This window comes from Embiotoca jacksoni, unplaced genomic scaffold, assembly GCF_022577435.1.
Source record: "Embiotoca jacksoni isolate LCO1_2020_lvr unplaced genomic scaffold, fEmbJac1.0.p SCAF_11, whole genome shotgun sequence".
Lineage (NCBI taxonomy): Eukaryota > Metazoa > Chordata > Actinopteri > Embiotocidae > Embiotoca > Embiotoca jacksoni.
This window is the reverse complement of record NW_027185241.1, coordinates 7,583,113-7,609,062: the sequence shown is the minus strand read 5'-3', so window position 1 is coordinate 7,609,062 and position 25,950 is coordinate 7,583,113. Positions and strand designations below refer to the sequence as shown.

Below are 25,950 nucleotides of genomic sequence, written 5' to 3'. Positions count from 1 at the left end.
CCTCTCTGAGACTTCCTCCTACGATGTACACTCCACCATTAGGTATGTGCAGACATTCAAAGAATGTGCGGATATCTTCAGTGCCGGCCTTCACATCCAGACCTTCCAATCTCAGGATTATGGTCATTTTGTCAATCAGGCCATGTGGTGTCTGAAAACGTAGAAAACGGAGGTGAAAAAGGAAACATCGTCAGGATTGTGTTGAGCAATTACTAGGTGGTACACAGCCTGGAAAAATACAGGTGGATCATGAAGGAAAACCGAAAGAGAAATCCCAGTGAAATGTAGAAAAACCGGTTTTCTGCCTCCATGAAACGCACACAAATACTCACCACAATTAGCAGCAGTAGGTGTGTGTCCAACAAGTTACATACGCGTTTTTATCGAGCCCAACTTAGTCGTGATTACATGCTTAAAAGTTTGCTCCTCGTTCAGCTTCACTTATTTCAGTCTGTGGCTCCACCCCACCCAAAGCGCGCTTTTTCCAAGCAGTGGCGTCACCCATTGGTTTGAGGACGGCCGTAATGACGCCCCCCCCCCCCCCACATCCGAGTACGGAATTTGGTTGGCGCCATCTTGCAAGTCCGGAGCGGTGTGGAGCCGGTAGTGAGTATTTAGGGGGGGGGGGGGTCTGACTTGATCTGATTGGAAACCTGACGATATTACGTCCCATCCACCGATAGCCTTAACCTGACTGCACCAAAGGCCTGTCAATCAAACAGACACGTCCCCAAAAACACGGCTTTTGAAGTTTATTTTATAATTAAATACGGGATTATTTACAGATGAATGGCCAGAAAACTAATAGGAAGGATCGACTTTAGCTAACAACAATTCTATTGACTGAGAATGTTATGAGACTAGTTGAATGGGAGTCTATGGGGCCGGAGGCAATACCGCCACCTACTGGACTGGAGTGTGAGCTACATTACCTCCAGATCGATTTTCTGGCTGTAACATATGTTATGAAGCACCTTCATTAATCAACCAGCTCTGATCTGTGAGCCTACATAGATCATCCTTGGTCTCCTGCCTATGACAGAAATTATATTTTGGTACCATTATATTTTATTCTGTGTCCTAGTTGTTTACACACTACGGCTCATATCTAAAGTTAACATCAAAAACAAATTTTCCCTCCGTCATAAAAAGTCAAAACTCTTCAGCTAACAAGAGCTTGTTTGTTTAAATATAAAAAATATATATGTATATATACTGTACTGTATATACTGTGCATTTTTATATTTAATAGTTTTTACTGTTATTTTATTGCTTTCCTGTATCTATAAATGCTGCTGTAGCGAAAAAAAAAAAAAATTCCCCTTAGGGATTAATAAAGTAACTACCTACCTAGATCCATGAACCAAAACTGATCACAGTATTTGAGTCTGAAAGGTAGGGGATCAAAAAATCTTGTTTTGCCTAAAGAGTACAAGTTGTGCGCAGCTTTTGCTTTTCTCCGCACAACATCTTTCCTACTGACCTTCAGGTTCAGTCAAAGATCAACAAACATTGACATAAACAGCTAACCCAAAACACCTTCTAATCTAATCTATTCCTTAAAGATTGTTTCACTTAAATTGTTTCTATTTCAAAAACTTACTTGAAGTTGATAAAGTGTGCGGTTCTTCCTCCTTTGAGAACTATGCAAACATATTACCGTACTTTGGGGAGGGAAGTCAATCAGATGCATCTGCTGAACTGTTGCATTTCCTGCCAAAAAACCCTATGACTCATATTCAGTCAGTGTTATCATTACAAAAACCAAAAAACCAACAAAAAAAAACATTTTTGGGGGAGGAAATAGGGGGGGCGGGGGGCGGAAAGGGGGAAGGAGGAGGGGGGCTTATTTTATGCGTCTTACGTACACATTTTGTTCAACGTCATCACGCCGGATGAAGGAAGGAAGACCGCTGTTCACCATGGCGACGGGGACGACGCTAACCTTTGTTGTTAACGGACACAAGGCGCCTCTTACCTTATATCTTTTATTATACATAGATCTACTCTACTGTCAACAGTTCATCATCCCGTTTGAGGCTCCTTCGGACTGTGGCTCGGAAGAATATTTCGACATCTCAAATCTGTCGTGTGTGAGGTGCGGTCCAAATCAGCGACGGGGCACAACAGGTCGGTTTCCCCCACACCACATGACAAGAACTGACGCTGCTCTGATAACAGAAAGTGTCGTTAGTAGCTCTTTAAAATACATTAAGTTTAACTGAGACCGCACAGAAGAAGCCACAAAGAGACGGGTAACAGCTTGGTGCAAACTATTTTCACAAGGCAGCGTTATGAACTCAAAAAGAAATGAACGCTGTGAGGGAGAAGTCTTGATCTTACGTCTTATGCAGACATAACCAGTCATTCATGTACGTCAATCACAGATCTTCTTGTCGATTTCGCATCTACTTAACTAATGTTTCACAATGCAGTCAAGGCCAGTTGGGTCTCTGCCTTTCCTTTTTTTTTTTTTTTTTTTTTTTAATAAACCTTCTGTTCTTATCATATTTTTGGCAGATGTAATTTGAGGTGTATTGTTTATGGACTTGCTCAGGAGATGCGAAGCTAAAAAAAAAAATCAAGTCGAGTGTATAAAAGAAGCTTCTCCAATATAACGGGAAAAGTATACACAATTGTTTCTATTTGAAATGATAATTGCTAATTTGTTGAACCAAACTGTATGCTGGTTAAGTCTGGTTGTCAGACTGAGTGTCTACATGCATCTCTCAGAAAAGTAACACCCTTAAGGAGCTGGTTTTCTCAGCAGATGGTACACTACAACAGAACGGTTCCGCCTTTCAAGCAAAGAACCAGTGATTATTGATCAGAAAGTAAAATATACATTATAATGTTTATAAAGTAATACTTTAGGGACAGCAAGGAAGATTTTCTGATCTACACGCTCGAACAAACTGATCTGTGAGAATAAGGAATCCTCAAATAAAACTGAGGCCAGATCGTAGTCCTTTTTTCCTACTTCACCTCTGTTATCCAGTAGAATTACAAGTACAGTTCGTACATCTCTATTAACAGCCTGTCTTCAGTGCAAGTGGACTACTAAACTAAGTTTAGCAGTAAAAAGGGACAATTACATTTTTCCACAGGCAGGGAGGAATTTTAGGAAATTTCCTGTTCTGAACTCGAGGCTGTAAATCTTTTTTTTTCCATTGTAACGCTAAACTAATTTCCTTCTTTTTGCAGGACTGAGCTGCATTTGCCAAATAGGGCACCAAACTCTCACCACTGATAAAGCGTCCATTACTTGTCATCAGTGTCCTATCGACAAGCCTGTAAGTGAAGTTGACCTTCAATTTCTTTATTTGTTTGAGCTCACATTACAGTGTAGACGTTTTGTCTCAATAATAGTTTTTCCTAAAATGTTGTCTTTCTTCGCAGGCAGTGACACAGGATGGGTTTGGGTGTATTCGCTGTCCAGGCAGTCTCAGTGATCAGGGGAAATGCCAATGCTCACCAGGCAATATCCTGGGTGAGTCACCAAAAACAGGACTAATTTATGGATTGCAAGAATGTGTTCAATAATTGCTCCAAATTTAGGACAGCAAGCCAATGGCATGGATAATTACACACTTGATGTATTAATAGCTGAGTATGGCCCCTTTCCTTTCAGTGGAAACGGACATCAATGGAGGCCTTTTGGATGAAGCCAGGTGTGAAGCTTGCAATGGAGACAGTCCTGCTTTGTCTGTACCGAACAACAGAGGAGACAGGTACATGTCATCAGATACATTCAGCTGTTTAACACAAAAGGTTACCATGGTATTGCGCATTTTAGAAATCATATAATCAGAATAGTACATTTTCAGGGGAAAAAGTGTAAATGACTGAGCTGCACTGTTAAAATATCTGACTCAAAAACTTCCAAATTCTGAAGGCAGTATTTTAAAATGCTGAATATTGAACATTATGTTCTCACAAGTGACTTATACGACTGCTGTTGTACATTTACAAAACCAAACAAATATCAAACATGTTAATCACTGGGTTATTGATTCAAGTCAAAGTGTGCATGTTTTATGGTAGATACGGACACCTGCCAAGCAAACCTGCAGTTTAACAAGGAAGTTAAGTCACCACTTACCAGTTATTGATTAAAGGTTAAAAGTTGTTGCAATAATATGAGTTCTGGGGACATTATTTAAATTCCTGTAACTGATAATTTGGCAATGTTGTCTCTATGTCATTCTCTTCTTGTTATGGTCTCGTGCTCTGCCTTGTGCTCGTTCCACCTTTCGTATCTAAAGTGTATCTTCCCTGTCTTCATTCCTCTGTGCTCATGACCTTCATCACAACAAAATCAAATTGTCTTCCATCCCTGACATTTCCTGTCAGCACATTTTGTTTTCTCTATCACCACTGATATAGTGTTGTTAGAGTGTGAAGAAAGCCTGAGTGGAGTCCAGATTTTCTTTGTATAGTATGTGAGAGATGGAACATTCCCAAAATTGTCTTACAGGTGTGAGAGATGTCAGGCTTCCTTCATTAACACCTCCTGTGTGTGTAAATCTCCTAATGTCCCGGTGAGTTCAATCGTCTCTCTACCGTCACCTCTTCTCAAATGCATCACACACACACCTTTCATTAAAAGGTTCAAAAAATACACATTATCAGTAGTTGCTATGTGATTTTCCAGGCAGGAGGATTATGTTTCCCTCCAGGCAGCCTCTCCACCAATGTGAATCCCAGTGTCAGCTATGCTGAGTTGGTGAGTCTCCATCTCTCTCACTATATAGTGTATTTGTGCTGATTCTTTTATCTTCTGACTCTTTTTTTTCTTTTCTGTTCCCCTTGCAGAAGTTCAGTGTCCAGTCTGCCTGGTTCGTGGAAAACCTCTACTCCTCTTCAGCAGCCTGCCTTGTAATTCCAAGACTGTTTTTAATTTGAAAAATAATTATTCATCTAACATCATAGGAAGGAGGTTCTGGTTCTGGTCATGGATGAAGTAAACATACCTACAGAAATTTGAGCTGTAATTGATGTCAAAATGCATCTATGATAATCGAATCAGTCCTTTTGCTGAAACAACTCTTAAACAAGTGATTGGAGTGCCTAAGGACTAGTTTGTTTCAGTATTATTAGGGAGAAGTGAGGATTTTGTGTGTAATTAGCTGGTATTTGTAAACAAGTCCTATTCTCACAGGTCTTCTCCAACCTGACGGCGTGTCAGGCTCTCGGGAACATGTGTGTGATGAACATGCACTCCTTCAGCGGTGTATCTGCTGATGCCTGTGGTCTCTTTAACACCATCTTCAGATCAAGGGCTGCTTTGAGCTCAACTCAAGACATCTCTTACTGGTAATCGTGGATAAATTATGCTGTCATTGCATGATTATGAATGAAAAATGTCCCATTTGTTGCAATTCGGTTTTAGCCACAGTGGACACTAATAATTTTGATTATTCCGCCTCTAGGAGAGTTAATCTGCCTTGGCTTTACTATGGAGATGAACCAGGACTGGCCAGTCGAGTGCTTCAGACTAATCCTGTTCCAATCGGGTTCAGTTTCAGAGGAAGAAAAAAGGTCAGCGATCGACTTAAATCATATTCACATAAAAAAATAGCAAAGAAGTTTAACAGAAAATGATAGCATGACATGAACAGTGTCCTGTTCTTTTCATGATACCTCAGGTTGAGCAGTGAACCAGGAAATGTTCCTTTAACTGACATTGTTGTTTACTTTTGTGTCAGAACACTGACATTAGACTGCTTGCTGCTGTCTACAATGTCAGAGGGGAGTTCCTCAGATGGGAACCAGTAGGGGGAAGTAATCTGCAGGTAAGATGTCAAATGATAACATTAGACAGTCTGAGTACACAAGACTATTGCCACTCAGAATATGTCCATAAAAATAGAGAAATAGTCATTTGCATGTTGACAACACAAATGCATCAGTGATGTTACTATTTTGCAGTGCATCAGTCTGACTAAATTATCTAATTTTCCCATGTGATTCATACCAAATCTAGAAAGCCGGTACATTTCCCAGCCCAATTCTCTCCTTCCCCTCCTCTTTTTTTTTCTTTTTTTTTTTTTTTTTAGCTTTGTCCAGAAACAACCACCAAACAGGCAGCAGCCTTCAGCTTTGGAACCGCTTACCAACAAAGTGTGGGTACCTTTTATTTAATTTTGCTCAGACGAGGAGGACAATGTAATGCCCTGTTGTAATCTAAACTGTGTGTGCACAGTGTGATCTTTCAGTGGCAGATCTGTTTGATACCCATCCTGAACCGCTGTTCTACGATGTGTTTATGGATCTTGGAGGAGAGAACAAAAAACTTCTTCCCCTGCCCACACTAGTCAAAAACCAGCAATACAATGGACGTTTCATCAACCAAGGTGGGATATCATCTTTCAGATTACCGTATGCGTGTGTGTATGTGTGCATGGTTTTGTTTAACACATCTGTTTTTTATATAGAGAGCATGAATAACTGGTACCTGTCTCGACGAATGTTCCTCGTCGACACACTGAGTGGACGAGAGAAGAGCACAAGTTCCAGACCTAAAGTCATCCGAGTAGCCAGCAGTGTCAAAATAAGGTGGGTTCCCAGCGTGCACAGCACCATGACAAATATCCCTTTCCTAACGGCCTGGTGAAGTGGCGATGATCTAACATGTGTGTTTTGTAGGTTCCAGCTGGTTCCACGAACCCAGGAAGGACAGGTATATCCCCCCCTGATGGTTGTGACCTACACAGATGTTCCCACCACAGACATCAGTACTCAAACTGTGTCGGTGAGTAGGTCGCACATTCACACGCATTTGTCTTTTGTTAAAATAAATGAATAATGCCCCTGATCCTAATCTTAACCATCACAACTAAATACCTACCCTTAACCATTACCAGCAATTGCTGTTAAAAAAATGTTTTTTTACAAATTAAGTAAATTGCTTTATTTATGACAAAATAAGCTTTCATTTGGTTTATGCACTGAACTCAATCATCTGTTTTTAGATCAGCTTTGCTGTGGAGTACGAGATGCTTCAGAGTGAGGCTCGCATAAAGACTGATGTGAGTAGATGGATAGAAATGTTGATGAAACTTTGAAGAGAAGTTCTTATTTATGCCTGATGTCTCAGGACAAAGTGATGCAGTACCGCCTGTCGTTTTTAATGTCTTTGCTTGCACAGACTGCTCTTGGTGTGTTGGGTGGTTTGGCCGTGCTCTACTCCCTGCTCAAGGCAATCAGCTGGAAGAGAAGGATTGCTTCTCCCCTCATTGATGTGGAGGTACTGTGTCTTCAGCGTGTCACGATCTAAGCCACTTTTGGTTTAAAATCTCAGATGTCATGTCAGTCTTTCCCTCCTCTTTCCTCAGACAATGGTGAAGTTTCTGTTGTTTTATGCTGGTGATCTGGCCAATGTTTTCTTCACTGTCACTGTGGGAACTGGACTTTACTGGCTCATCTTTTACAAGGTATGTCCCATTCCCTTCAACTTTAGGTCTCTCTTCTATAGGATTATTGTTTTTATACCTACAGTATGTGGTCTCTAATTTTCATACTAGTGTCTCCTTTCTGTTTCCTTTTAACCTTTTTTTTTTTTTTTTTTTTTTTTTTTTTTTTTTTTTTTTAACACAAAGAATGTTTCCTTTGTTTTTGCATGGACTTTTAACAGTTTTTCTTTCCTTCTCTGCACTCTTTAGACATTAAAGGCAAGTCTTTTTCCTCCTTTTCCTTCTCTAAGTAATGCATAGATTTAAGTCTGATGATCATTGGTTGCTCACTGGAATTAATGTGTGTCTGTTTAGGCCCAACAGTTTGTATCAGTGCTGTTGCCGCTGCCAGCTCAGGAGGAGCAGTTTGTGACCTACATTGGCTGTGCCTTCGCACTCAAGGTTAGACATGCTGAATAGATGTAACAATGAGCAGTGTGGTTTAGGAAAGCTAGACACTATGCTTCTATCAGGAATATTGAAAATGTAATATTTTGTGTATTTGTATACAGGCTGTCCAGTTGCTCCACAAGCTCATTCTTCAGGTGTCAATCGATATATTTCTTATCGACTGGGAGAGGCCACGAAGTAAAAGTAACAGAAATGTGCAAGGTACAAACTAATTTACCTTGAGCTTATGTTTTGCAGTCTTCATAAGAGCTGTTTTATTCCAATCACCATATTTACTGCTGTTTTAGCAACTGCCGAGGCAAAGCGTGACTTCTCTCCGGTCAGCATCTGGAGGACCTACTTTGTGGCCAATGAATGGAACGAGATCCAGACCATCCGCAAGCTCAACCCAACTTTTCAGATCATGGCTGTGCTCTTCTTTCTTGAAGTACATCTTGTTCCAACACATGTTGTTTTTGCAACTTTTGTTATGTTCCTTTTTCTCATTGAAACATGACATGTTACCCTGTATATTTAAGGTGCTGGGTTTCTCTAATCTGGCCCTAAGGGACCCTTGGACAACTTTACAGCGCTCCTCACAGGCATACACCCCTTCATACAGCCTGATGCTGCGCTACGGTCTGGCAGCCACACTGTGGCTCTGCATCGGACTCCTGCAGGTAAATTATACCTATTCTCTTTCATCAGTTCCATTTGATCTCTCACCTCTTCCTGTCTTTCCTCAGAAATGAGGGAAATAAACAGTGCATGCTACTTTGATCCCTACAGGTGATTTTCTTCACTGTGTTTCATGAACACTTTGTGGAAGACAAAATCCGTCAGTTTGTGGACCTCTGCTCCATCAGTAATGTAAGTAGCACTGAACATATTATATTCAACTACTGTCTGGAGAGTTTCACATAAAAGTGTTTTGACTGTGTTTATATGCAGATTTCTGTGCTGATCTTATCCCATCGCTGTTTTGGCTACTACATCCATGGGCGTTCGGTGCATGGGCATGCAGACACAAACATGGAGGAAATGAACAGCAATCTGAGGAGAGAATTTGTATGTTTGCTACCAGCTAGTGTTTTTTAATTGTAGCACTGTATTACATTATTAATTTCACATTATATTGCCTCCCTCCTCTCTTTCTACTGTAAGGACTCTCTGTGTGGTCAGAGGGGTCTACTTCCAAACACAGACATACAGACCTTTCAGGTGTCCCTCACCAACCGCCTGAGACTGCAGTATGACAGGATACGTGATTCATTAGGCAGGGTATGTGCTTACATCTGTCAAGTTGTACCTCTACTATAAACTTGAAAACAGTCTTCTGTTTAAATGGTTTATTGTCTTCTGTGCTCCAGAGGAACAGACCAACACGGCTGACAGACACATCCACAGCCACCACAATCGACTCACAATTCAAAGCCTACCATACCATGAACCACTTCCTGGGATCTGTTATAGACCATGTTAGTACAAGATCTACATGAATAAACCCACTAAAGCAAACTGCAACCAGCATAGTTTGATTTGAACTGATAGTTTGTTTTCTCTCCCATGTTGTATTAGGCTCACACTGACATGGACTATATAGTGAAAGACAAGCTGATGTTAGAGAGGGTCATAGGGATGGAGTTCCTTGAACCCAGCGAGAAAAGCATCTTTTACAATGGTAACAACCTCTTGGCCCAGACGGCTGTACAATTCAGTTTGTTTATGTATGTCTTGTGTGTGCACAGTGTATGACTGCTGTTTGCATTTCTCACTGCAGATGAGGCCCACTCCTTCAGTGATGTGCTGTTTTATGGAAATGAGGGCACATTGCTTATCTTTGACACTTTGTTCTTCTGTGTCGTTGACCTCGGATCTCAGAACTTTGTGCTGGCAGCTGTGCTTACATATGTACAGCAAATGGTCAGTATTTCAGGTGTATACAGTACCTTGGCTTCACTGTGCTAAAATGTACATGTTTTGAAAACCATCTCTTTCATTTCAGATATTTCGCTTCATCCGTAACATTCTTGGAAGGAAGAACCTTGTCAGAAAGACTATGGTGGATGAGAGGTTTCTGATATAAAACTCTCTGCTAGTGCCAGTGTTGTTTAGTGGCATTTCTCTCAAGTATGTTTACTGTTCACAGCTTGTGCATCTCTTTTTTGTACTTTTTCTTACACATATCGTGTTTTTACTGCCGTTTTATGATGTAAATATTTTTTGAAAAATGTTGATGTTTTTATGAATTAAAAATGTTTTGATATGAAGACTTGTTTTGAGTTTAATTTTGAATCAACACAATAGAATCTTAAAATATATTATGATGATTATGGAATTCGCATGATAAAGAAAATTTCTGCCACTGATGTGGCAGGTAAGGGCGTTATTTAACTACATGAATTTGTCAACTATTAGAAATTTCATACTGTTTATACCATGATGCATCCGTTATCTCTGGGTTTATTAGACTTACAGAAAATGTTAAGAATAAGCAAGATTGTCACATGGCAGCACTGGATTTTTATATAATTTCTGCATATTTTTTTTAGTTATATAGATTTGCAAAAAGAGTTAACTTTTTTTATGCCACACAACCATAACAATTTCTGTCTTCCAAAGAAATATTGTGATGCAAAATTGCACATACTTTGGCGGCAGAAAGTTTGGTTTGAGTTGAGAGATTTTGAAACAGGCTTCAAATTTCGGTTTCAAAGAAAACAGCAAATTTTTTTCTCTCCTTTGCTTTGGATGCTTTGTGATCGTTACATTTTTGGCTATTTCTTAAAGTCTTAATTGGTAAAAAAAAAAAAAAAAAAATAGTGTAAAACGAAATAAATGTGAATTGAAAAGAAACAGTGTCAGAATAAAAGATGCATTTTAATACAGCAAATTACATAGAGGGATTGTCACAGTATTATAGACATATCAACATGAACCTGTATCTCTTCAAATACTTTCTTCACTGACATTAAAAGATTAAACTTCGCTGGTTTTTTTTAAAAAAAACAAACACTGCGTGCATGTGGGCTTTCCGTGACGTCATCGCGCTCTCGAGGGCTCGGCCAATCAGCGCAGACGATGTGGTGCGGCGCTCCAAGAACGATACAGAGCAGCGGAGGGGTCGGCACCAAGCCATGAACTTTAATAACTTCATCACATCCATTGGTTGAGGTAAGTCTGAATTCAACTCCGCTCTCACACCTTTCCCACAAACACGTTTATATACAGTGGAGTGAGGAGGATGTGTACATGGTGCAGCCTTGTTACGTAAGCAGACTGTATCCAGTTTGACGATAGTTGGTGGGTGTATCCATGACACCAGTAGCGACCGTTAGCATGAATTTGTCTCGCTCTACCTTCTTGAATGACTCGGTTTTGAAGCTTATCTCTTCATGTCATAACTGCGGCGTCATTTGTAAGCTTTTACTCAGCTGTAAGACTCATCTTCTGTGTTGCAAGACCAGCTTGCTGCTCTGTGGTTGCCTCACGGATTTCGTGCCCTGGCTCGCTTACTAGCCAGGAGAGGCCAGTGATGTCAACTTTGTTGCCGAGCTCAGATTTGGGACGGGCCCTCAATGGTCTGTGTGACTCATGCATAATTTGGGGAGGATTTATTTATTTATTTATTTATTTATTTATTTATTTTAAACTGCCCAGCTTCCTCACAACGCAGCAGGGTCAAGCTTGTAGGACGCTGTCACTCGCAGTCAACAGTGCTGCTGCACCTTTATGCACCAGCCTGACTGAAAGGAGATTTCACATCGAGAGGCCCTGCTGATGAAACGAGGACAGGTTATACCGGGGGGAGGAGGGGTGGGGTGGGGTGGGGGGGGATCCAGTTCAGTAGGTCACAACCAGTCAGAACATTTCTCAAGAACTAAATGTCAGGTCTGAATTACTGCCAAAGATATTTTTAACAGGGAGGGCAGCAGTGCTGACCCCGTTGCTGGACCAGACTGCAGGTTGCAACCTGAGACAGCAGCTAAAAAAAAAAAAAAGTTAACTGTCTTGAAACTTTGACCGCAAAAGTCAAGCCATTATCCTTGTACTTCTGTAAGAGGCTCTAGGGCTGGAAGATATACTTGTATTTTTTTTTTTATCATGATATGAGATTAAATATTGTTTTAGATTTTGCATTGTAACATGGTTTTGTGGCACAAATGTTGACACCTCCTGGTTTTAAAGGCTGCACTACAATGAAGGGATTACACACTTAGATGATTATTTATCAAAAAATTTCATTTTGTAAATAAATCATAAAAGCAAATAGTCATTCCAGCAATATTGTTACATTATCAATGTGATTAAAAAATATTGTGATAGTAGTTTATTTTGTCCATATTGGTTGGCCCGAAGAGGCTCTTTCCAGTCTGTCTGAGGTTTTGGCACATCAGCATTTAACAGAGATTTAATAATAGGTTTATCCTCGGTTTGACATTTATGCGCTAGATAACAGAAGATTATGCGAAGATAACAGAAGAAACCTCTGACTTTTACAAGTGTGTCTAACAGCTTCAGCTGATCCAAAATGCAGCTTCTAGGGTTGTAACTAGGTCCAAAAAAATCTCAGCATAACTTTAGTCCTCCGATTAAAATGAAAAAAAAAATCCTGCTACTTGCCCTTAAATCACTAAATGGTTTAGCCCCAAGATATTTATCAGATCTCCTTACCCCGTACAAGCCCCTCTGACCTCTTGGGTCGACCGGTTCAGGTTTACTAGTTCTGCCTCCTGTTGAAACTAACCACGGTGAAGCTTCCTTATATGCTGCCCAGATATGGATTAATTGGCAGAGGAGCTACAACTTAAGGCTATGTTGACTACTTTCAAGTCCAAAGTGAAAACTTACTTGTTTGCCATTGCATTTAATTGACATTTTTTTGTTTGTGTTGTTTTAGTTTTTAATGTGTGTGCCTTTGTTGCTTCAGTTGTTTTTTTTAACAAACCAGAAGTATAATAGATTATTTAGTCCTGGGATCTTTGTTGTATCTTACTCTCTTCCTAGTTTCATGGATTCAGATCTACTCTATTTCACCACATGGGAAGGAAATTAAGTTTGATGTTAGGCTTGATAAGCATCAGAAAAATGTGATAGAGTTTTCTAGACGTTTAGGTTTCTGCAGAGCCACAACAGGCAGTTAATCAACAACCTGTTTAAACAATAGATCTGGTTTAATCTAAATTGCTCACAGGCAAATATGTGAATGGTCACAGCAGGGATCAGATTTTCAAAGGACAAATATCAATGATGGGTCAGCATACAAACATTCATGGTTTAATGTGAGCAGTTACCGGCCATTTAGGTGGATTACTGTTTTTAGGTCATTCGCACAGAAAATGTACCAGCATTGTGTGTTTAGCAGGTGCGTATTAAAGATCACACCACTACCAGACCATCCCAACTTTAAAATCTCGTCCCATTATCTGTTTGTTAGCACATTGTTTGCTTAATGGAGGACCTGTTTAAAAGTGCATCCAGCTGTTGCTTTCCGACTGCTGTACCTCCTCACTTCTCTGTGTGCCTCTTCGATAGGTCCGTATACGTTATCGGTGCGGTGTTTGTGTGTGCCTGCAGTGCACCGTCAGCCATGCCTGTCACATCGCAGCTGCTCAGGGGTTTGCCCCGTGTCAATGTCCTTGCCTCCGGTCTGTTACCATGCCAACAACATCAGTCCCACTTGGGGCCCATCGCTCAACGTCCTGCCTCAAGACGACCATCCCACATAGGGCAGAGACACCACCAGCCAGCCAGGAGTTACCAGACAACCTCAGCGCTGCGCAGCTACATCCTCACGCCTCCGCAGGTCAACTCCATCCTGAAAGCCAACGAGTACAGCTTCAAGGTTTGTTGGGTCGTATATAGAAATCACCTCTCGCCATCTGTGCGTTTAAAGTTTTCATCTTGCAGTTTGTTTGTTTTGTGACTCCAGGTGCCAGAGTTTGATGGGAAAAATGTGTCGTCAGTGAGTGGTTTCGAAAGCAATCAGCTGCCGGCCAACGCTCCCATAGAAGATCGCCGCAGTGCAGCTACTTGCCTGCAGACCCGAGGAATGCTGCTGGGTGTGTTTGATGGCCACGCCGGCTGTGCCTGTGCGCAGGTAAAGATAAGATAGCGCTGTTACCGTTCAGATTTTATTCTGTAGTTTATATTTATATTTGAATTTTTATTTTTATTTATTTTTTTATTTTTTTTAAGAAATCTTATTTTTTTGTTATACAATGTGTCTATAAATATAAATATTATGTTTCTTACTTTAGGCCAGTGGTACTTTTGTTGAAACTATTGAATATGTCTCAAAGGCAGTTAATTTTCAAATATGGTGATCTTTAAAAGAACCTGAATGATCAAGACATTATCCTTTATTCAACAACTAATCACCTTACCTGACCTCTTTGTATTTAGTAATTTAAGTTTAGTACCATTTTACACTTTGGAAATTAAGAAACACACACATTTCAATGAGATCATTCATGGTTATTTTTCCTCAATCATTTTTAAGACATTAAACGTCAAATGCCATGTTTGTAGTTCGTGATAACGTGCCAAAATCTTCAGGCAAAGTGATTATTTTCTCTCACTGTGGGGCAGATTATGTTCTGTCAAATAGTGGTGACCTGAATTAGTCAAGTGGCAGAAAATTCTTTGTGCAATTTGTAACTAACCCAACTGTGTGTATTTATCTATAAGTTGATCAATGTGTAAAGGTTTGTTAGTTTGCACAGCTGTCAGACTTTGATCTATGGAGTATTCCATATTGTTTCAGCTTGTGCATATGTTGTTGAAGAGACACTGTTTTCTCATGCAAAGTGAAATTTGTAACTGTCCTCAGGCGCTGAGTGAGAGGCTGTTTTACTACATTGCCGTGTCCCTGCTGCCCCACGACACTCTGTGTGATCTGGAGGCAGCAGTGGAGGCCGGCAGGGCCCTCAGTCCCATCCTACAGTGGCACAAACACCCCAACGACTACTTCAGCAGGGAGGCTCAAAACCTTTACTTCAACAGCCTCCGGACATACTGGCAGGAATTAATAGATCTAACCAGGTGAGGACACACAGCGGAGGATTCACAGCTGCGTCTAAAGGCCATTTAACAACAACACTGTCAAATATGTCCCACTCTTCTGTTTGAATGAAACGGTTTGTTTCAGGAACTGGGTGAGCAGTCACTTCAGACACTGACAGAAAACTGGCCGCTGCTGCTCAACAATTTGCATTAGTTCTGGTGTACAGGGGCAGAGTTCTCACAAGTCAGGGAAGGGTCAAGGACAAAGGTTGCAGCGCTTTGTTATAGTAAAGTGATTATAAATGGACCAGTTAACTTTTGGCCTTTTACATCAAAAACAGAGGTACAACAATTGTGATTTAATCATTTTCTCTCCAGTCTTTGGCTTTGGTGAACATTTTAAACTGGACTTCCTGGTTTCTTATTTCATGTTCACATGTACCTTGTAGTAACACGCCCACACCAACAGTGCACCATCTGTTGTTTTGCCAATAGTGCTGTTGTTGGTGTCTGTTCTCGGCCTCTGGCTTCACACATATTTCTTTCTCTCTGTTTCCAGCCCAGGCGAGGTTCCAGACACCCGCGAGGCGCTTCTGAACGCTTTCAAGAGGTTGGACAACGATATTTCTCTGGAGGCTCAGGTGAGAACAAGCTGGCTCTCAAAACTTCTAAAAGCTCCTATTTGACATGGCTGAGGAAATCCCTTAACATCAGTCCATGATCCACATTTCTAGGGTTTTCAACAAATATGTATTAAGAAAGACTGAGGCGTCAACCCATCAAACTCAACTCCCACGTCTGGCTCATTCTGCCAGAAAGGATTGTTTTAGTATTTACTTTCTTGTCTTCATTTATCTGATTGACATTTGGATTAGTTAATGTCAGTTTCATAGTTATGAAACTTGCAGTGGTCAGTCTATCAATGATGAACCATTGCAGTGCCCAGTGTTGCTTAAAATACATTCTCATAGCCACACTATGTCCACGTCCAGGCACAAATTCAAGCCAACATTTTAAAAATATGTTACCAGTGTCGTTTTCTGTTGCCGACTCCATCATCTGAGTCAACGACATTCAAATCTGAATCAAACTGCAAGTCATTAAGTTTGTTCCTGGTGCCAGACTGGGCAGTTTCACCCATCAAGAGACCTATTGAATATCACCATTAATCAACGGTAGCTGTGCACAAAATTATGAGCATCCAAATTTAAACTTTTATTGCTTGAAGAGGAACTCAGGTGTCAGTGCCACGCAGTGTAATATAAACCATGTGCCATGTCCTGTCTTGATGATTCCAGTGTTATTTTGCCATGCAGGTTGGAGACCCGAATGCTTTTCTGCACTACTGGGTTCTAAGAGTGGCCTTTTCTGGAGCAACAGCCTGCGTGGCTCACATCGACGGAACAGACCTGTATGGAGAATAAATCTATAAACAAAATTGTTTTCTGTTGAGGTAAAATGTCTTCTTATTTCTGCCTTTGTGTTCTCTTTCTGCTCCTGAAGCTTTATAGCCAATGCTGGAGATGCTCGGGCGGTGCTGGGGGTGCAGGAGGACGACGGTTCGTTCAGCGCTCACACACTCTCTAATGACCACAGCGCTCAGAATGAGGATGAGATGGCTCGGATACGGGGTGAACACCCTCCATCGGAGAGGAAGACGGTTATACGTCAGGTACAGCACCGACCGTTTGCTCAGTGTGGTACTTACTACGGCATGTACTAAAACCTCTTCCTCTCTTTGAATCCTCTTCTTCTTCAGGACCGGTTGCTCGGCCTGCTCATGCCGTTCCGTGCGTTTGGGGATGTGAAGTTCAAGTGGAGTATTGAGCTGCAGAAGTGCGTGCTGGAGTCTGGACCTGATCGGCTCCACGAGAACGAGCACACCAAGTTCATCCCCCCCAGCTACCACACACCGCCTTACCTGACCGCTGAGCCTGAGATCACGTACCACAAGCTGCGACCGCAGGATCGTTTCCTGGTGAGAGAAGAGGCAGCGCCGCCGTTTTACAAATTCTATGTATATTTTACAAAGGCTAAAAGTGCTGCATATCTGTATTTCAAGAAAGGATATTTCCTGCCTGGTAATCACACATCCATCCCAAAAATAAAAATAAAAAGTTTTGTATTTGGTTATAGTTAAGTTATATTTTCTGGAAGTCAACTTTCAAAAACTTCTCCAGCTACATTGATCCCAATCATTTTCTTTACCAATTTTCTGTCACAACTCTTCAAGCAGGTAGCTAGCTGGCTGCACAGGAAGATGACACGCTCATTAACAAAGCTTTGATTGTCCGACTGTTTCTCTAAGCAGGTTTAACAGGACACAATGGGTACGAAACTAGACCCATATGAACTGCTGAATAGATCGGAGATGTGCACAGAGTCAGAGGTCTGAAACCTGGACACTTATACCCTCTACAGAATGAAGACACATTATACACTGTTCAAAAATAAAATAAAGGGAACACTTAAACAACACAATGTAACTCCAAGTCAATCACACTTCTGGGAAATCAACCTGTCCAGTTAGGAAGCAACACTGATTGTGAATCAATTTCACCTGCTGTTGTGCAAATAGAACAGACAACAGGTGGAAATGAGGCAATTATCAAGACAAACCCTATAAAGGAATGATTCTACAGGTGGTGACCACAGACCATTTCTCTGTCCTCGTCCTTTCTGGATGATTTTTGGTCACTTTTGCATTTTGCCAGTGCCCTCACCACTAGAGGTAGCATGAGGCGGTGTCTACAGAAGTTGCTCAGGTAGTGCAGCTCATCCAGGACAGCACATCAATACACGCTGTGGCAAGAAGGTTTGCTGTGTCTGTCAGCACAGTGTCAAGAGCACGGAGGACATACCAGGAGACAGGCCAGTACACCAGGAGACGTGGAGGGGGCTGTAGGAGGACAACAACCCAGCAGCAGGACCGCTATCTGCTCCTTTGTGCAAGGAGGAACAGGAGGAGCACTGCCAGAGCCCTACAAAATGACCTCCAGCAGGCCACTAATGTGCATGTTTCTGCTCAAACTGTCAGAAACAGACTCCATGAGGGTGGTACGAGGGCCCGACGTCCACAAGTGGGGCCTGTGCTTACAGCCCAACACCGTGCAGGGCGATCGGCATTTGCCAGAGAACACCAACATTGGCAGCTTCTCCATCGGCGCCCTGTGCTCTTCACGGATGAGAGCAGGTTCACACTGAGCACATGTGACAGACGTGACAGAGTCTGGAGACACCGTGGAGAACGTTCTGCTGCCTGCAACATCCTCCAGCGTGACTGGTTCGGCGGTGGGTCAGCGATGGTCTGGGGAGGCATTTCTTTGGAGGGCCGCACAGCCATGGAGGGGCCTCCACGTGCTAGCCAGAGGTACTGTGACCATTAGGTACCGGGATGAGATCCTCAGACCCATTGTAAGACCATATGCTGGTGCAGTGGGCCCTGGGTTCCTTCTGATGCATGACAATGCTAGGCCTCATGTGGCTGGAGTGTGTCAGCAGTTCCTGCATGATGAAGGCATTGATGCTATGGACCGGCCTGCCCGTTCCCCAGACCTGAATCCAATCCAGCACATCTGGGACATCGTGTCTCGTTCCATCCACTGATGCCACGTCGCACCACAGACTGTCCAGGAGTTGACTGATGCTTTGATCCAGGTCTGGGAGGAGATCCCTCAGGAGAACATCCGTGGTCTCATCAGGAGCATGGCCAGGTGTTGTAGGGAGTGCATACAGGCACGTGGAGGCCACACACACTACTGAGCCTCATTTTGACTTGTCTTGAGGAATTTCCACAGAAGTTGTGATCTGATTTTTCCACTTTTATTTTGAGTATGATTCTGAATCCAGACCTTCATGGGATAATGATTTTGATTTCCAGTGATCATTCTTATGTTATTTTGTTCTCAACACATTCCACTCTGTAATGAATAAAGATTTTCAACTGGAATATTTCATTCATTGAGATCTAGGATGTGTTGTTTAAGTGTTCCCTTTATTTTTTTGAACAGTGTAGATCACGTGTCACTTTTAGACAGGAAATGTTATTGACAACCATCAGCAATCTATTTTTTAAGTCACAGTTAATTTAATTCTGGGAACTGATTAATGAGCTCATTATTATGCTCATCAGAGGCATTTTCCATCCTCCAGATGCACTTTCTTGCATGTTTTTTGTGTTATTTTTTTTTATATAATGTAAAGGTCCTTTTTAAAGGATTTATCTTCTGGTTTCTGGATGCATGATTCTATGTTGTGGGGCAAAATGTTTGTTTCTGTGGTTGGTTTGAAAAGAGAGCCTTATGAACTTTTCAAACAAAGGTTATATTTGTTAAAGAAAGAATTAGTTTTTTCATAATCCATCTTCACTGGCCGTATGTCCCCAAATGTGATAAGCTTCAGTGAATGAGTGTGACACCACATGTCTGATGGTACTTCGATGGTATATGACTGTGACGCTCCTCTGTCGGCAGGTGATCGGCTCCGATGGCCTCTGGGAAACCCTCCACAGGCAGGAAGTGGTCCGTATTGTCGGAGAGTATTTAACGGGGGTGCATCAGCGTCAGCCGCTTACCGTCGGCGGCTACAAGGTCACCTTGGGACAAATGCAGGGGCTGCTCGAAGAGAGAAAGGCTCGCATGTCTTCGGCATTCGAGGACCAGAACTCAGCAACCCACCTGATACGTCACGCGGTGGGAAACAATGAGTTCGGCACGGTGGACCACGAGAGGCTGTCGAAAATGCTGTCGCTGCCCGAGGAACTGGCTCGCATGTACCGAGACGACATCACCATCATTATCACTCAGTTCAACCCTCATGTGATTGGAGCTCAGCAGCAGGAAGGACAGTCTTGAGCTGGTCAAAAGCCATTCACTGCAGCAGCACACATTCACTGTGTGCTGTGGATCTACACTAAAGCACACTCTGTGGACAAACAGGCCATATTAAGAAAACATCTGTCCGGCAGTTGGAAATAATCGTTTTAACTCCTATTTATGTAAAGAATTTTTATGTTTGAAGGCAGGTCCACAGAAACCCGGTTTCTTGTTACGTTAAAAGATCTCCACTAGGAACTGGATCAGACACGGATCCTACAACCTGTTATTTATGCCGCCAGTATTGTGCGGCAACTGTTTTCACGGACACTTCTCTTTGAGGCTGATAAGACGCTGTTACAAACTCTGTTTTGTGCCAAAACATTCAACCTCCTCATCGACTAAAAGGGTTGTAATTATAAAAGTTTCCAAAGAGGGTAAAGGTGGTGGTTTAAAAAGTAGAGGCCTTGGGTGACACCATCTACTCCACGTTTTTCTGATATTTTACGGGGTCTGTGCCATTACAGCAGCGTTTATCTGTTGTCTGTTATTTGCATCCCAGACACAATCCCACTCACTTTCTATCCTGCTTCTGTTGTTACAACGAGTTCTGTTGCATCTATTTGCGTTACTACTTCTTGTGTGTGTCATCGTATGAGTTAATCTTAGTACTGTCCAAACATGGATGTGTGTTTATGGACAGAATTATGTCACTAAAATTGTAATCACTTATATTTTAATTGCTAAACTTGAATTGCATTAAAAAAAAAAAAAAAAAAACTGAACCAGAAGAACATAATTCGAAATTAGATTTATTAGTCTGAATCTAAATTTTATTAAACGTCATAATATGAAATTGGAATGGACAATTCATTTATCTGTATACTTCCGGAATCAGTTTGCGAAACCCAATTTCAGTTTGTCTCTCACGTCGGGATCTGTAAGGAATAGCAATCGAGCAGATTCATTCAACTCCTTTTCAGCCAATGAGTACCTTGTGTACCCCTGAAGGTAAACTTCTGCTGCCATACTGTCTGTATGTTTTTGACCATTACCCATTGAAATTGAATTTCAGGAGCTGAATTTAAAGAGAAAAAAAAAACATGGAAGTATACAGAAAAATCTTTCATGAGAATCAAACAGTTTCAGAGCCAATAAATGCAATTTCATATTAATACATTCAGTCTCGGGTTTATTGAAATTCAGAATCCCAGACTAAATTCAGACAAGACATTTGTTTTTTTAAATGTTCTGCAACTATTCAATTTAAGCAATTCGAATTCAAAAATAAATGGTTCAAATTCAGTTGCTAGTGACACATTTCTGCCCAGATGCTTTTCTCTACATTTACAAAGAGTGTGAATGGTAATATTCTTCAGTTTGGCTCCACTACAATACGCTAGAGTGAAATGAAACTGTGATCAATCAGATTTAAGTGCTGATTTTGAGTTTTAAGGCAGCCACATCCAGATTGACTGAATAATGTAGGAATGATCTGATGTGGATGCAAACACTCAAGAATTAAAGCTGGAAGTCGACACTTTGACCTCAGAGTGCAGCGGTTCAAATCCCATGTAGCACCACCAATAAAATGAATCGGTGGACTCACAAGTAGAGAGAAATCACTCCTGTGAGGGAGGGAATGTGTTTTGACTGCTCACCAATTGTGTTTTAAAAAGGGAGTAACCCGTAATGGGGAGTCACAAGCCAGAAATGTCAGAAAACACTGAGTGAGTGACGGTTTTCATCTCAAATCCAGCACGCTACAACACGGAGCAAAGACAAAAGTACTCCACTGTATCAAATGGTGAGGACTTGTGCGCCACTGCAGGTAGACCAATATGTACCTGGCTTTTCTGTGACATTATCACTTAATTACTGTGCTACTTCTTCACTGGAAGAAGTACTAATGTAATAATATCTATATATAATAACTATTATTTTAGTCAGTGACAGTGGTTAATTTAAAGTCAGTGTGTCTGGTAACAAACATCTACCCAGACACACTGACTGAAGTCTACCACAGCGTTTTACAGCAGCGTATTTTGTTGTACTCGCCAGTCACTCGTGAATCACAGGCTCATTGCAGTGTTTAAGTGCATTTAAGCCCAAATGAATGATCAGAATGTACATTTGAAGTACGTTTGGATATTAAATATTATTTATCCAGCTTTAGCAGTATGTTACATGTCTTCTCTGTTGTATGTATAAATGGTAACTTATGTGGCAAGATTTGTGGGCTAGCGAGGTACAGTGCATCGGGAAAGTATTCGCAGCGCTTCACTTTTTCCACATTTTGTTATATTACAGCCTTATTCCAAAATTGATTAAATTCTTTTTTTCCCCTCAAAATTCGACACACAATACCCCATAATGATAACGTGAAAAAAATGTTTTTGAAATTTTTGCAAATCTATTAAAAATAAAAAACGAAAAAAATCCCGTACATAAGTATTCACAGCCTTTGCCATTACACTCAAAATTGAGCTCAGGTGCATCCTGTTTCCACTGATCATCCTTGAGATGTTTCTACAACTTGATTGGAGTCCACCTGTAGTAAATTCAGTTGATTGGACGTGATTTGGAAAGACACACACCGTCTATATAAGGTCCCACAGTTGACAGTGCATGTCAAAGCACAAACCAAGCCATGAAGTCCAAAGAATTGTCTGTTGACCTCCAAGACAGGATTGTATCGAGTCACAGATCTGGGGAAGGGTACAGAAAACTTTCTGCAGCATTGAAGGTCCCAATGAGCACAGTGATCTCCATCATCCGTAAATGGAAGAAGTTTGGAACCACCAGGACTCTTCCTAGAGTTGGCCGCCCGGCCAAACTGAGCGATCGGGGGAGAAAGGCCTTAGTCAGGGAGGTGACCAAGAACCCGATGGTCACTCTAACAGAGCTCCAGCATTGCTCTGTGAAGAGAGAAGAACCTTCCAGAAGGACAACCATCTCTGCAGCACTCCACCAAGCAGGCCTGTATGGTAGAGTAGCCAGACGGAAGCCACTCCTCAGTAAAAGGCTCATGACAGCCCACCTGGAGTTTACCAAAAGGCACCTGAAGGACTCAGACCATGAGAAACTAAATTCTCTGGTCTGATGAAACAAAGATGGAACTCTTTGGCCTGAATGCCAAGCGTCATGTCTGGAGGAAACCAGGCACCGCTCATCACCTGGCCAATACCATCTCTACGGTGAAGCATGGTGGTGGCAGCATCATGCTGTGGGGATGTTTTTCAGCGGCAGGAACTGGGAGACTAGTCAGGATGGAGGGAAAGATGAATGCAGCAATGTACAGAGACATCCTTGATGAAAACCTTCTCCAGAGCGCTCTGGACCTCAGACTGGGGCGAAGGTTCATCTTCCAACAGGACAACGACCCGAAGCACACAGACAAGATAACAAAGGAATGGCTTCGGGACAACTCTGTGGATGTCTTTGAGAGGCCCAGCCAGAGCCCAGACTTGAACCCGATTGACCATCTCTGGAGAGATCTGAAAATGGCTGTGCACCGACGCTCCCCATCCGACCTGATGGAGCTTGAGAGGTCCTGCAAAGAAGAATGGGAGAAACTGCCCAAGAATAGGTGTGCCAAGCTTATAGCATCATACTCAAAAAGACTTGAGGCTGTAATTGCTGCCAAAGGCAACACGGACTGCTTGATGCACTAAAGCAGGGGTCTTCCACGTTTTTCAGGCCAAGGACCCCCAAACTGATAGAGAGATGGAGCAGGGACCCCCTTCTATATATATATTGTATAAAATGATGTTTTATATTAAACTGGCGGAGTGCAGGAGGTTTGGAGGGACAGGTCCAGGCTAGGGCGCTGTGAGTGAACCGGTGCCCAGCTTGAGAGCTCCTGTGTGTCCCAGAATGTGTTCATTTCTGACTGAAAGATAACATCTTCTGCCTCCATTTATCCATTCGCTACAACATGTTGGATTCATGTTAATGTGTATTTAAAGACATTTAAATTTGTGGGGAAAAAAAATTTGAAAAAAAAATAAGAAAAATTGTCTAATCAACCAAAGATTTCACGGACCCCCTGCAGTACCTCCGCGGACCCCCTGTTGAGGACCTCTGCACTAAAGCATTGCATTTGTACTTGTACTATCTGACCATAAACCCACCTACCGCGTTGAATTATGTTTTTATATTTATTTCTAATTTGCTCCTCGGTCCGTTTGACACCTCCGGTGCTGCAGGTGAAATGATAAGACTAAAACGTCCATACACGTCACGCGAATACATCTAATAATGAATTAATTCAATTAAATATGCACAGGTAATTAGTTAGATCTTCCTCTGCACTTTGTGGTAAGGTGATATTATGCTCCTTTCAACTTAGGCTACACATTCACACAGGCGGCGATTTTTTTTTTTTTTTTTTTTTGCACATCCTCCCAATATTTATCATGAACGCTGCCTCGCGTCCAGCTAACCTACAAACTCCTGAGAGGCGCGTCTCTGTGTGACGTCACTGCGGCTTTGCCTGACATGTTGGCCCTTGGCAGCAGTCATCACTACTGAGCACAGATTAGGTTAAATATTACGTGAGACACAATTTGTTACTTTTCAAAAGATGTTTTCATAACAACTGGATACTGACAGTGTGACAGTTCACCACCACTAGATGATGCTGCAGTACCACACAGGCCAGAGTGTCACAGAGGAGTTCAAACTGTAACACACCAGGTCTTTCAAAATACTGCTATCATGTGGACATTTGGTGCAAAAGCTTCTATACTTTTAATGATGTTCTGTAATATTAGTATTATAATAGTAATCTATAAATAAATACAAATAATCTATTACTATATTATTTTTATTATTATCATTTAAACAAAAGGCTAAATCTTTTTCTCACTACCATTAATTGATTGACACAAAAATATATTTCAAATCTAATGAAATTAATCTTAAAATTATTTAAAATTAATATTATATCCATCTGGAGGCAGTGACCCATCCCAGCTAACCCTGGAAAGGTCAGGAGTCCACACAGAATGACTACGCCCTCAATATTACCTGGTCTATTTAACTAAATGTGGATATTATTTCAGTAACATCTAAAGAGGATAAAAATGGTCAAGCTATAACTTTAAACAAAATATATGTCATTAATATGATTAAAAAGTTAGTCACCATGGCCTATTAATGTATTATGGTATTTTAAAAGCATAAGAAGTACTTAACAGAAAACCTACACAGTATGCAATATAATGAGAAGATTCTTTTATATACAGGCAAGGGTTTTAACAGCATAGAAAACCTGTTATAAAAGAGAAAAAATTTAACCTAGACTGACTCGTAGCAATAACTTTTCTGTAACTGTGATCAAAATATTCTCACATGGCTTTAGGTAACAACATATTGTGGGATTAAGCCCTGGATGTGTCAGTCACACAAAGACTGACCAGTGTCATCAGATCGTTATGAAAGTTTGGTAATGTTGTGATTTAACAGGATTGAGGACTCAAATGCACGACACAAAAAGACAAGAGGTGGAACAAAATGGGCTTGATGTTGACTGTTACAAACACCAAAGACGCCACAAAACATATAGAAAGAAATGTAGAAAGTAGAAGAAGTCCAACAGGAGTACATACACACACCGGATGATTGCAGAGTGGCTGCAGCTCGGGCAACACGGGGAACAGGGAACAGGTGAGGTGGGCGTGGCAGGCACGGGACCGGGTGACAGAGTGACAGGAAGGAGCAACACAGGGCACAAACCAAACAACAGAAGGGGCCAAAAAGTCCAAAACCATGACAGATAATATTACAAAAATAAATGCTATATTTACTTATTTACAATTAGGCCTACTTCATATTATTATTTATTGTTTAAAAGTTTTAATGCCTGAGTGAAGTATTTTTTTTTTATTATTTTGGAACAGAGAGAACTATAGAGGAACTTCTGTTATATCACAAACTGTCACAGTGAGAAGAATAGTTTACTTTAAGTATATTTTTTTAATCACCATTATCACGTTGACATGCTGTAGGTGTCCGGAATAAATGATGTGTTTAGGTGACATTCAGGACTATTACTGGAAATAAACCCCTCTGCGTCAGCACCGATGTTATTCCAGGACTAGTTTGTAAAATCAGACTGAATGTTTTTCTCATGAAAATATATTTACATGCTTGTACTTTTCTGTGGGTTGAAGACGCAGGAAGTGTAGTGAAAGTCATCCCACGTAATCAAACTGACTCGCTGATATGAAATATTACAACAGAGCAGAGCTCAACAACCAATTAAATCAAAGTTATCCAACACA

At 41.3% G+C, this 25,950-nt stretch overlaps 2 protein-coding genes across 3 annotated transcripts; both read left to right on the top strand.

Moving 5' to 3' along the window:
- Positions 1–1,912: 1,912 nt before the first annotated feature.
- Positions 1,913–10,114, top strand: tmem67 (transmembrane protein 67). Its single transcript, XM_069139425.1, has 28 exons — positions 1,913–2,130; positions 3,205–3,293; positions 3,400–3,490; positions 3,632–3,731; positions 4,478–4,541; positions 4,655–4,726; positions 4,816–4,878; positions 5,162–5,316; positions 5,433–5,541; positions 5,709–5,795; positions 6,060–6,125; positions 6,206–6,356; positions 6,438–6,558; positions 6,649–6,754; positions 6,975–7,031; positions 7,151–7,249; positions 7,338–7,436; positions 7,770–7,856; positions 7,967–8,066; positions 8,153–8,292; positions 8,384–8,524; positions 8,634–8,714; positions 8,796–8,912; positions 9,009–9,125; positions 9,215–9,322; positions 9,423–9,525; positions 9,625–9,767; positions 9,850–10,114. The coding sequence occupies exons 1-28, from the start codon at positions 1,923–1,925 to the stop codon at positions 9,928–9,930; spliced, it is 2,955 nt and encodes a 984-aa protein (XP_068995526.1). The 5' UTR covers positions 1,913–1,922; the 3' UTR covers positions 9,931–10,114.
- An 824-nt stretch (positions 10,115–10,938) lies between these two features.
- pdp1 (pyruvate dehydrogenase phosphatase catalytic subunit 1) lies at positions 10,939–21,838 on the top strand. Of its 2 annotated transcripts, none has more exons than XM_069142868.1 (9): positions 10,939–11,018; positions 13,422–13,689; positions 13,777–13,944; positions 14,677–14,888; positions 15,409–15,490; positions 16,166–16,260; positions 16,353–16,521; positions 16,609–16,827; positions 19,322–21,838. In XM_069142868.1, exons 2-9 carry the CDS (start codon positions 13,435–13,437, stop codon positions 19,700–19,702), a joined length of 1,581 nt encoding a protein of 526 aa, XP_068998969.1. In that variant the 5' UTR covers positions 10,939–11,018; positions 13,422–13,434; the 3' UTR covers positions 19,703–21,838. The 2 variants fall into 2 exon arrangements, with proteins under 2 accessions (XP_068998969.1, XP_068998968.1); XM_069142867.1 differs by having other exon boundaries at positions 10,948–11,018; positions 13,380–13,689.
- Positions 21,839–25,950: the final 4,112 nt, after the last annotated feature.